The sequence below is a fragment of the Astyanax mexicanus genome, chromosome 3 (assembly GCF_023375975.1).
Source record: "Astyanax mexicanus isolate ESR-SI-001 chromosome 3, AstMex3_surface, whole genome shotgun sequence".
In the NCBI taxonomy this organism is placed as follows: domain Eukaryota; kingdom Metazoa; phylum Chordata; class Actinopteri; order Characiformes; family Acestrorhamphidae; genus Astyanax; species Astyanax mexicanus.
Window position 1 is genome coordinate 53,025,697 of NC_064410.1, and position 13,290 is coordinate 53,038,986.

Below are 13,290 nucleotides of genomic sequence, written 5' to 3' on the forward strand. Positions count from 1 at the left end.
AATCATAATTTGTCAAAATTCCTATTTGAGATTTCCAAATGACTTCCATTGAACTTTAAGGTGTTTTCTTTGTTCTATAATGTTGACATTAATGTTGAAGATTAATAATAATATTCTTAAGAATTGTTGTTAATAATTAATAGTTCATAATTCATAATTATATCAATATAATTTTTATTTTAAATATAGTAAAACACAGAGAGATTCTTAATGTCTTAATTATGAGTACAATTACACAGAGAAAACTACTTAGACTATAAGGGGTTAAAGAGGTCTGTGTTTTATATAGTAACAGTCAAAAGTTTGGACCCATCTCTGCTCATTCAATGTTTTTCTTTTTATGATTTTTTTTACATTGTAAATTTAATATTGCAGTCTACATTAAAGCTATACAGGAAAAATTGTGGAATTATTTAATAAACAAAAAAGTGTTAAAAAAAAACAGACTATGTTTTACACTTTAGATTCTTCTAAGTAGCACATTTATCTGTGAGGACAGATCTGCACACTCTTGGTATTTTAATCTTAGTGTCTTCATGAGGGAGCGACACCTTGAATAGTTTTCTCAGCGTCTTGAAGGAACGAGTTCCTGAAGGTGCTGAACAATAGTTGCTGCTTTTCCTTCACACTGTGAAGCTCCAGCTCATCCCAATTAAATCACCTCAAATCACCATCTCAGTTCATCAGATTTAGATCAGGGGATTGTGGAGGACAAATACTTTATATTACTGTTTACTATGTAATTCCATATGTGTCCCTTAATTGTTTTCATGTATTTAATATTATTCTAAAATGTAGAAAATAAATTAAATAAAAAAATAAGGAAAAACAGTGTTCAATGGTTTGACTGGTATTGTATATTTTAGTTTGTTTAGAACAAAATGCTGTGAACAATGCATCAAATGTGATACAAATTTAAAGTCATTTGTTTAAAGTATAACAAGTAAATTGTACAACGTTTCTTAAAATAATTGTCATGAGCTAAATACACTTTAAAATTTAAATTATTTGATGCCTCCAGCTTTTAAGAGCTTCTGAAGTAAATATTGAATAGAGTAAGATATCAATTCAGCCAGAATGTAGAATATTAAGAATACTACTCTCCTTGCCATGCTATTCATATTAAATAATAAAAACATGGACAAAAAGCTATATTATAGCGCTGTGTTTATGAAGTATTTACTGAAATTAGGGCACAGACTAAATGAAGAGAGAAACAGAACGGGGTTAAACGTAGACTGAAACTTTGATAACTGGTTTAATTCCTGAGGAATAAAGAAATGTAAGAGCAGGTATGACATGTTTAGTCTGCTCCTCACACCCTGCACTAATCTCTTATGGCAGAGAACACGACTGATTCTGTAAAAAACGGCTGCCACCACACATACCTCTAACAGTGATGTTTTGAAGTGGAGAGAAAGAAAGAGAGAGAGAGACAGAGAGAGAGAGAGAGAGAGACAGAGAGAGACACAGGCCACCATTAACTCTCAGTACGCAGGGTTCGCCCCGGGGCCGCCACCCCCAGGCTAACCCAACACCACGCGCCGGGGTCCGGCCGCTGTCAAAGCAACCCCCGCTCTGCTGCACTGATGGCAGAGTTCAGGTCATGTTTACAGAAACGTACGCGAGCACCTGTCTGTCAAACGCAGCGTCGCATTCTTCTCCTTCATCCTGTCCTTCTGCTCTGAGTCCTAATTAACGCTGCTGATCCTCCCGGCCGATCCGGAGGAGCACAGATGTGATGATGTTACAGAGGGAAGGATAGAGAGGGTTTAGGATAGAAATAAAAGGAAGAGCAGTACTGAAAAGATAACTGAATTCAGATCATTGGTTTAACACCAAAAAGCACAAATTGGAAAGTGTAATTGATCCATTAGAAGACAAATGCCAAAGTTAGAATGGTTAGAAATAAACAGACATATTTGATCTTAAAATATTCACGTTTTGTGGTGTAATTTATTTATTTTTTTCTGAAGAATATCTACATCAGGGGTCGATAATGAAAAAAAAATAATAATAAAATGCTTTTCTGGTGAGCTTTTGTTTACATCCCTCTCCCGTCTCTCTCTGTTGCGCTCGGTGTGACTTTAGTTTCCACCTGTTCTCGTTTTTCCGAGGGCTTATTTCCCGGCTGTGTCCCAATTCACAAGCCATGGCAGCGATAGTGTATTGGACCACGACCCTAACGGCAGGTTTGATCCCGCATGAGGAGCGTTGTGTTTATTAATTTTTTTCTTCTTGGGTTTACCTGCTTTGATATCAACTGTTCTGCAATTGGGTTCAACAACCCTCTGGGCTGGAGAGCTCCTAGTCTGTTAGTCTGTAGCACTCCATCCCACTTTACTTCATTTTCCATTTTCTTCAACAGATTTCTTTTGTGGCCCTCCACGTACTGGCTTGGAAAATATCTGGCCCGCAGCCAAACTTAATTGCCGACCGCTTATCTACATGGTATTTGGTTTTAAACACTTCTTTAAAACATTCATAAAACAAACTTTTTTTTTGCAATTTTTATACTAAATATTCAGAGCGCAGTATTTTACAGTGATTTATACAGTGTACTTTTATAATGGCTAAACCATTTGACAGTGAACATTTTATTTTTATACGAAAACAAATGCGAAAATGAATGCCTATTTGATTATGAATGAATTATTTCACATATATATAGCACCTTTCACAATAAACACAACCATTGACACTCAGCACTTATCCACACACACACATCAGTGAGAAGCAGCAGCCAATCACGCACTCCCAAACAGAAACTAAGTACATCTACTGTAAAATTGTAGTAAAGTATTTAATTACAGTGTGTAATTGTTCCAGAATACTACAGCAAACTGTCTACTAAGTAAAGAGAAAACACAATCCAAACACCACCCAAAAAAAAAAAAAAAACATCTAAAGGCCTTCACCTCCATCCAAAAAGCTTCATGCCCCATAAAAGAAACAGTTTAGAGAATGTAAATAGAGCCGTCTGCTAAAGCAGTCACATTTATAATCTGAGTTAAAGCAACATGTGATAATTCTGAAAGCAGATGGTGTGGGTGTGATTATATTAGGATTATTGTTCTCCTGGGACTTTCACAACATGCCCTGTTAGAACATTTAAAAGAGGCACACTTCACAACCTCATATATCTGACCTTCTCTTACATATAACCTTCATCTCTTCTGTTGTTTAGTAACACAATCTGGTGTTTCTGCAGTTCTTCTCTTCTCAGCTGAGTGTGTTAATGACTATCAGTCATCGGGGTCTATTTCAGATCAACTATAGGAGTCTATTTCAGATAAATTTTGCAGGGTTTGTCAGTTCATGAACATTAAACAACCATTAAGGATTATATTTTCTGTAGTAACACATAGCATGATCAGGATGTATCATCAGATATAAAGGAAACATGCAGAGTTTAAGCACAGACAGCTGGGGTCAGCAGAGCTACAGCTAGTATTTTCTTACTGGAACTGTGCGGTATGTCACAGTAATTTGTGTGGGTTGTGGCCACCGAACCTGCCAAGCGATATTCCTCCAGTCTCATTTCCACACACTGGGTTGTCAGGTATCGACAGCACGTAACAGCATGCAGAAAATGTGCGGTAGTCATGGAAACGGGCGAGCCAACTATTTTTCTGCTGAAGATGTCATCACTGAGATTCAGTAAGGTTTGCTAACCATAGCTAGATAAGTTACCACCACCACCACCACCACAACTAGTGTAGTAGAGATGGGTAGAGATATTCACTGATCAGCTACAGAGTAAGACTCATTGTCACTTGCCGCTGTGTGTCAATCTGGTAAAAAGTACTGTTAAGTGGCTGTCGGTAAAGAAATTATATGGCTTGGCGTGTGAGAAAATGAATGGAAGGGAATCAAAGGGATGAAAAAAAAAACGACAAATAGGAAAAAGTCACATCATACCAAACTGTTTGGAGTGTAAATGGTGACGATATTTAAAAGCTGTTATGCTTGGGAAATTTGGATGCAAAATGAAAATAAAACTGTAGAAGAAGAAAGCACTGTGCGATTACAAACTATTTTCAGACCATAAAGTAAATAGAACTAAATGGTGGAACCCAGAAATGTATTAACATGTGAATTGGAGGTATTTAAATCATTCCTTTACTGTACATCGAGTATCTTTGAGAAAGTAATGGCTAAAACTGATTATTAATGTACTCTGGATAGAGTGGTCCAGCAGTCTAAACGCTGCCACTACGATCGGGAGATCGCTGGTTCGTATCCTGGTCATGCAGCTTGCCATCAGCTGCCAAAGCCCTGAGAGAGCACAATTGGTCTTGTTCTCTCTGGATGGGTAGATGACACACTCTCCCCACATCACTCCTAGGGTGATGTGGATCAGCAGAAGGCGTCTGTGAGCTTATGTATCGGTATTGCTGCGCTTCCCTCCGAGTGCACTGTGATGCTACTCGGCAATACTACATCAGCAGCAGTTTGAAAAGAAGCAGTGGCTTGATTTTCCATGTATCGGAGGAGGCATGTGCTAGCTATCATCCTCCTGATGTTATGATATTACTAGTGACGGAATATACAGCTGACTAGCATCCCAATTGGAAAGACATTATTTAAAAATACTAATGTGTTTCACTATTAGATAGAATACAAAATACTATATGCTTTAAAAAAAACATACAAAAAATCGTTCGCACCTCTAGCTGAGGACAAAGCCGAGGGTGTGCCCATCATAAAACACTGCATGGAGCACTACTGTATAATGTCTGAACTCCTCCAGCAAATGTAGAGCTGCTCAACTGACTTCCCCTCCAGGTGCTCAACTGATATATTACCAACCGCCCGTTCACAGCCAGTGTGTTTAAATTTTCTGCGATGTGTAATCTGTCAGATCAGGACTGTTCATGGCTGCTGCTGTGCATTTCTTATCTCTGCAGACCCTGGGAGGAGCTTTCCTTCACAAGTGTGTTTACAAAGGACCTCGCAACATGCCTTATCTAACCCCCACCCTCAGGTCAACATACGCTTCCTCTCTCCAGCACAGCCAACAACCTATAAACCGCAACCAGCATCGCCCTGTTAGTGTTTCAGTCCCGACCTAAACATCATGCCTCAACATCTGCACAGACCTGCTTCCCATGGTTTACCACTTCTGCTCGGACGATGTGGGAGGAACTGGGGTCTACTGAGGAAAGAGAGTCTGACTTTCAGCTCGTGAGTCAACTCTGATGAACTAAGAGTTTGCGGTGGGTATCACTGATACTTAAAGAGAACTGTTTGTAACTTAAGTAAGAAATGGAGTTAGTGTAATGATCACAGAAAAAAGAAAATCAACTAATTCTAAAGAAAGTATTTCAATTTCTCCTGTTTTTCTCACAATTTAGCTAGGCCAATTGTCCCACCCATTCACCTGCTAATCAGCTGTATAGCCCTTATCACTAGTGATGCCCCAAAACCAGGAGGTTAAAGACTAGCACATGCCTCCTCTGACACATGCAAAGTCAGCCACCGCCTCTTTTCTAACTGCTGTTGATGCAGCATTGCTGAGTAGCATCACAGCTCGCTCAGAGGAAAGCGCAGAGACTCGGTTCCGATACATCAGCTCACAGACGCCTTGTGCTGATCGACATCACCCTAGGAGTGATGAGGGGAAAGAGCACCATCTCACCCAGAGAGAGCAAGGCCAATTGAGGTCTCTCAGAGCTCTGGCAGTCACTTGGCCATTCCTTTGAGAGCCAGGTGCGCTCTGACTTTGGTGCATTGCTATTTCCAGGGTGCAGCTACCTGGACGTGTCGAACGCTTTTTAGCAGAAGAAACTGCCCTGCTCGTTCACACTCATTCATTCTGTTTTTTGTTTATGTAAACGTTTGCATTGCTGCCAACAGGCAGGCGCTATGGGCTAATGAGCATCTGACATTCGACGTCTGCCTAGGTTGTTTCCAGCCAGTGGAGCACCTGTGTTTTCTGTTGCCAAGATAGTAATACACCAGAAATTTACCTGAACACACCTCATCTCCAGATTTATTCACAAGCACCACTGCTGTTTAAAGGTGGAAGGCATGAAAATTGACTGTGGAACCAGTGTGTAAGATAGCAATGAGCACCGTGTCACACCTGCAGGGTGTAAGATTGGGCCCATAGTCTCATAAAAATGAGAAAATATCTCAAAACTATTAGATAATAGTTCAGCATTAAGTCAAAGTATCTCAATATAAAGACTTATATTGAAAAAAATATATATAATATATAATATATATAAAATTAATATAGTGCCATAGAATCTCCAAATAATAAGACATTATCTCAATGTGACAACATAGTATTTCAAAATAATGAGATCTTAACAAAATAATCAATAATGTAAATCATAGTAATCATATCTCAATAATGACTTACCGTCTTTCCATGAGATATTATCTTAAAGTCAGTCATGAGACAATATATCTAAACAATGACCTAAAGTCTCAAAATGATATACTATCTCAAAAAAATGGCTTAGTATCTCAAAATAATGACACCTAAACATAAAAACTATGTATCTCAAAACAATGACATCCAAACATAATGACTTAGAATCCCAAAATATTAACACTTTTATATAATAATAATAATGAGACATTATCTAAAAATAATGGCCTCTTATCACAGAATCAAGCACAGAACCTCACCCTAATGACATAGTTTAGAAAAATAATGACTTAGTGTCTTAAAATTGTGACATACTAAGAATAAAGAATTAGTATCTCAAAATAATAAGATATTATCTCAACACAATGATATTTCAAAAAATGACTTACTTTTTCCAAATATTGAGAACTTTAGAATAGTTATTTTGTGTCTTAAAATAATGAAACATTATCTCAACACAATGACTTTCTCAATCTCAAATTCACAGCCTCAAAACAATGAGATAATATCTCAGAATGACAGCAGTTTTATTACTTTGAGCATTTTAAAATAATTCCTTAGCATCTCATAACTCTTAATAATAAAGATGCTACAGAAACGTGTTGGGCAGCTTTGGTCCTGGAGGGCCGAATTTTTTGCAGTTTTGTATTTTCCTAATTCAAGTCACCCTTTAAGTGCCCTTTTTTTGCTCCACAGCTCACCCCTATACTAAACTGACCCAGGGTGAAACTAGGCTGACTAGACAGAGCGTCCCTGTCCAGATCCACTAAGTCAAAGTCAAGGCATTTTTAAAGCATCGTAAAGTGAGCTGCTCTGCAGTCTGTGTGCAGCTACAGAGCGTTCCACCTTTCCCTGATTAGAGCCATAACCCTTTTAAAGCACCCCCAGATCCTCCAGCGTGATACACGACCGCAGCGGCTCAAGACTGAGGTTTGTCAGACGTCCACGTCATTACAGACACAGATCTAATCTTCACAGAGAGCAGATGGGGAAGACGCAGCTCTGTCTGAAACACTGTTTGACATAAAAGTCGTGACACAAAAGTCGCTGAGTGAGGCCTTTGTCATGGTTATCCTGGGAGGAATCGCGTTATGTCATGCATTAGGCCATGTATTAAGAATCCCCAGCTATCTTCTTACTCAAAGTCATTTCCCGTTGGCTCGGCCGCGTGCGCTCTGATTGGTAAATGCTCGAAACATGCCGCCATTTGTCAAGAGGGATTTGCCTCTCCTGTAATGCTGCTTGTCACCTTGCATGAGAGAAGAGCATGATGTCATGCAGGAATGAGCCCTAGCTTTTAAAAGCTATGAAAATGATGATTTTTACAACATGTGTATGCATGCAGCTGCTGAGTAGACTGCAGTGTTAGATCATTATCATGTGTCCATATTAATGAACATGTATCTACAGGAATTACTAATAGAATAAAACCCCTACTGACTGATTGACTCTTCCTGAGCTTGGACCACTTCAAACAAAAAAAGGAGTTTTATTGCCAAGTAGAACAGGGCATCCATCAATAATAGGATGTTCTGCAATTCTCTGCTTGGCTTTAAAACTTTCCACCTTTCCACAGTTGGATTTCTGCTCCAAACAATCCTACAGTGTAGGATACTGGCAGAACAGACAGGGAGTAAATCTAGTTTGACACTAGACTTTTAAAGCAGGATCATTCATTCACCACTGCTTTAAGGCTTGATTGCTGAAGTTTCACTAAGCTGTGGGAAGCAGTTGATTAATATCAGATATCTTTCACTATATTTTGCTTTTCAGAGCTCTGTTACAGAAGAAATGAAATTTACCAGGAGAACATGTTGTGCAATGGCCTAAAAATAGAGATATTCACAAGATTTTTTTTTTTATGCAAGCACAATTCAAGTCTAAGGTTATTGGGTTACAGGTCTAAGTCAAGTCTTAAATCTGTGGTACAAAGTTCCTGTCAAGTCTGGAGTCTATGGGCTATCTGTGGCCCATAGTCGAGTCTCTAGGAGTTCAAGTCAAGCCTCAATTCTCTTTGGTGTGAGTCAAAGGCCAGAACTGAATATTTGAGTTTAGAGTCTGAGTAAAGGCTTAAACCTCTTTGGCACCACTTTACATTGAGTCTTGAGTCTCAATAGTGTGAATAGGAGTCTAGTCTTAAGTCTCTGGGGTTTAATGAAACCCCAATCAAAGTCTCCAAGGTGATTCTGAGACCAGTCACAAGATTTACGTGTCTGAGGTGTGAGTCTAAGCACGGTCTGGTTTTGCCCTGTCCCCCTCTTCCCGCTGGCCTGCACTCACACTGCGTTTAAACAATCCGTGCCCGAGCACACTTACATCACTCACTGCTCAATGGGCTTACTGGTGTTGTGCTGAATTTAGTACCCCCGCCATGAAAAGCACCCTCTCTCTGGAGCGTTTGCATCGTCTTCTTGATAAAAGCTCAGATAATTCGGTTAAAATTTAAAAGTTACTTAGAAACAAGTGCCAAAAGTCACAGTTGTCTCAGTCATGATTACATACATAGCGTGCACTCCTGAGAGTGGGTGATTTTCCTGGTAGGGGGTGTTGAATTTGGTACAACACTGCCATGTTCGTTAACAGGACAATCGCATTCCTTTACATCGTCTTGTTCTGTGCTATGGCACAGATAGCGCTCACACTACATGCGTACCATGCTCGAGTCCAAGTGTACCGCGCTCTGGCATGGTTTGAAGCAATTATACTAGTCAAACTTTGGGAGATAACTGTACCTGTGTACACCAGGTCCATAATTAAGTCTCAAAAGTGTCTGAGTCCAATTGTAAACTGTGGGGTTACGAATCTGAGTAGAGATTCCAGTCATGGGCTACAGGGTTGCATGTCCAAGTCCAGTCTTAACTGTCTGGGGTGCTGAGTCTCTAGAAGTCTAAATCGAGTCTTTAGTCTTTACAGTGCGAGCCCAGTCTTAATTCACTTGGGTAAAACCCAATGTCAAGCCTTGTTTTGTAGTAACTTTAGTTAAACTTGCTTTTACATTGCACTCTTCAAATGTTAGATTAGCTTAACTGTGAGTTAAGTCACTGTTTTTTGCCTAGACATGTACAGTAGTATAATTAATTAATAAAAATAAAAATATCAGTAACTATAACACATAACCTGCAGTTACATGAATAGATATCTAACAAACATACTGGTTGGTAAAAGCGTCCCTTTCTAGCTGCTGAAGACAGAGCTCTTCAAAGAGCACTTACTCTTCTAACACCTCTAACTAACTACCTTCCACTACCAGATCAGGAGCGTCCCTCACTATCTTTAAGAAACTCCTGAAGACAGAGCTCTTCAAAGAGCACTTACTCTCCTAACACCTCTAACACACTAACTACTTCTAACCTCATTTCCTTCTTCCCCTCCTTCAATCCTCTATCCCACTAATTCCTTTTGACCTCCTTTAGGCCTTGTCTAAAATGTATTTTTTTTTTACTACATTGAGCTTCTATTACTCTGTGTACATCTTTATTGCAAGTCGCTTTGGACAAAAGTGCCTGCCAAATGTAATGTAATGTAATGTAAAATAGTGTGAACGGGCTGCATGTTGTGTTTTAGTTAAACTGTGTGTCGTTCTCTGGGTTCAGTAATACTGCATGTCTGCATGTGGTGCGTTGTGAGGATATGCAGTGTGTTTTCTCAGGCCGTTACAATTGGATGATAAATTGGCTTGGCAAATGCTAGATCACTCATGCCTCCCTCCCTGCTCTCGGCTCCTGACATGAAAGATAGAAGTGAATGATCTGATAAGCCTCTCAAACAAGGAGCTTTCTGTCTCTCATCCTGGATCAATTCTCCAACAGTATTTCTCCTGCTGGACTTTTTTATACTTTGTTAAACATTACAGATTCCATGCCACGTCTTTCACCTTTCTTTCAACATGGAGAGCTCTTAATGGTATAAGTCTGTGGGAGGGTGAAAAACACAGTTCACCCAGCAAGTCGGGGGTCAGTGGACACGATGAGGCTCAGAAACAGAGAATGACCAAGAGCAAGAATCCAAGGTGTGTTCAACTTGTCTGCTCATGAAAGCTGCTTAACAAAGATTTTAAGTAAAGAAAGAAAACAAAAAAATAATGACAATCTGTTTGCAGAGTGTTGGCTTGGCATTTGTGTTTGTATACTTGCATTGTGTAAAATTAACAATAGTAGAATGTAAAATTCTTACAGTGTTTGTGAGATTCCACCTCTTATTTTTTTAATTAAGAAGCCCAATAACAGAGAAAAGCAAAATGAACATAGTTTATAGAAGCACTGTTCTCAATTCTTCTTCAAGTACATGGCAGGTGAGTTGTGCGTATTTGGTAAAACCGCGCCACCAGTTGACAGAAGCTGTAGTGTGAATCATAAAGTCGTCACAACGTATCAGGTTTCTAAAACATTCCCCTAAAGTTTGCACTGCATTGTTTCAAACTCATAATTAGGTAATATTGCTTGTTTGTCTATTTTTTGACAACTTTCCATATAATTCCAGTCATGTTCAACATTCATAATTTGAGAAAAAGATAATCTAATGTATTTAAATGTTGTGACGATGCTGTAAGAATCATAAAAATGGTTATGGTGATTTGGTCATAACTACATCAGGGAAAATAGAGTTTGAAGTTCAAGAATTGTTTTATTTATGAACTAAACTAAATTATCCAAATATACTCTTAAAAATAAGGATTCTACAAAAAAGCTCTTTCAGACATGGCATAGAAGGACCATATATGAGGAACCTTTTAAAGCTTTAAAGAAGTGGATGTAACATTTTTTTCACACATCTATTTAACACATCACTATTGATTTTGGTGTTTGGTTTTGGAAAATGTAAATTCTTGTGTATTGTTTTTTAGTAAAAAGCTCAAGTGTAAGGAAATATAATGTAAAAGTGGTTTTGTCAGTCATTTAGGCACGTATTGTGCATCTTGTGGGTTGCATAATTTGCACAATTGCATAATTCCTCTTCATAAAAAACAGACCTCCACTTTACATGACATGTAAATAAACATTCTTTTTATAAAATATTGTGGTGTTCCTACCATTTCTGGTGAACCTGCTCTTTATGTGTAGCATGAAGTTGATCACCAGGGGCTGGGATTACAATAAATAACCTGTTAACACAAAAAAACACAGAAACAATTAGAAGGAAAATTTAGAAGGCTCAGGTTTTCAGTACAAGAAAACATGTCTAAATTATGGAGCACCGTGGGCCACCATATGCTACTGTTCCAGTAGATTAAAGTGAAAAATGCAGAAGCATTTATTGAAAAACATTGCGCCAAAGAACCTTTTCTCTTCTCTCAGTTTAAAGAATGGATGCTGCTGAAGCTAAATGAACCCGAACACAAAACTCTGTGTATTTTAACTTTTTGTTTTATATATGTGTGCAGGTTCGGAGCAGAAATCCCCTCATTTGTCTGCAGTATGTGTATATATATATATATGTACGTGTTCTGGACCTGTGTTAGATGTATGTTCCAGTCATGTACACACATGTACATGAACTATGAACACAAGGAAAAGCACAGGGTGCGCACACACACACACACACACACCCTCTGCCATTACTCTTCATGTTTGCTTTCTGGTGTAATTATTTTTGGTAAGTCCTTTTAAAGACGTTAAGTGGCACTCATTACCATTACTCACAGTCTTACAGAGGAGCTCGAGCACACACACTCACACACACACACACACACACACACACTCATTATGTAATTGTGGTTCAAAAATAAATAAATAATCATCATCAAGGAATGGTAATATGAAACATGAGCACCTGCGCAGAAAAAACAGGGATGATAAATGCACGCTTAAACCCTTCAGCATGCGTTACATCGTCACATGGTGTAAAGGTAAATATTTATCTTTGAAAAAAAAAAAAAAACGCGTCTATGGCTGTCGCATCACATCTGGTGTGTACTGCAGGAATCTGTTCTGCTTTTCATGTTTTACACACACACACACACACACACACACACACACAAGATTTTGAAATATCTGTGACGCGTGTATGGGTTCGGTTCAGACGTTCCTGCCTGGCAGCAGTCTGTTGACCGTGGTATGATATGATGATGTGTTAGATAATGGAAAGTGAAGGGTTGTTGGAACTCCTCTGAACTCATCAGGGACGCAGTTGGCCGGGGGTTAAAGGGCTGTGAGATTTGTAGATCCGGTGGTGGATGCTGCGGGAGGTAAAAATAGGAAAGACTATTCTCTCCATACGGAAAACAGCAGTGCCAGTAAGACCTGTATACTGCATGATTCACTGCTCTGCTCTTCTCCATCACAGTGCGGCAACACAACCATATTTTTAACCTTCATTGAAGCAGATTTTGAAACATGACCTTGTGTGACTTTTCTCTTTCTCATACATTTTCACTTTTAACCCTCTCTGTTCCATAAGCACCACAGCATCACTGACCCTTGGTTACTCCTATACCGAACAATGACTCATTTATTTCAAGTCATATTTCACTGTTTCCTCTAGTTGGGGTACGTGTGGAGGACTTTTTTTCACTCTATTCACATCATAAATTAAATTAAATAAAGTGTTCCACATCACGTATCACTAGGGCTGGGCGACATTTCTCATATATATGAGCGATTCTCAATTCTTAATTACGATTGCGATTTTCATAATTTTCATAAGCCTTTTTTTGTAAAAATACAGCACCATTTAAAGTGATACGTAAACAACTATGTAATTATTACAAAAAAAAAATTATAAGTCAAAGGAATGCTGGATGTTAATCTACACAGATTTCTCCCCTGAAAACTGTTTATTTGTGTGAGTAAAGTGCTTCTGTTTATCTATAGTAAGCTTAGATTTCCAGATTTTCACTAAAGCTGGGTGCAGCAGCATTAGCATTAGCGGCTAACCACTAGTAAATGCCACCCAACAGCGCTACACTGAGG

The 13,290-nt window shown here is 38.8% G+C and overlaps 1 protein-coding gene across 1 annotated transcript in view; it reads right to left on the reverse strand.

Moving 5' to 3' along the window:
* angpt1 (angiopoietin 1) overlaps nucleotides 1–13,290 on the reverse strand; it is a 183,339-nt gene that overhangs the window by 111,869 nt on the left and 58,180 nt on the right. The window contains exon 2 of the mRNA XM_022683330.2: nucleotides 11,412–11,483. Within this exon, the coding sequence (XP_022539051.1) occupies nucleotides 11,412–11,414 (3 nt within the window). The 5' untranslated portion in view covers nucleotides 11,415–11,483. The remainder of the gene's footprint in view (nucleotides 1–11,411; nucleotides 11,484–13,290) is intronic.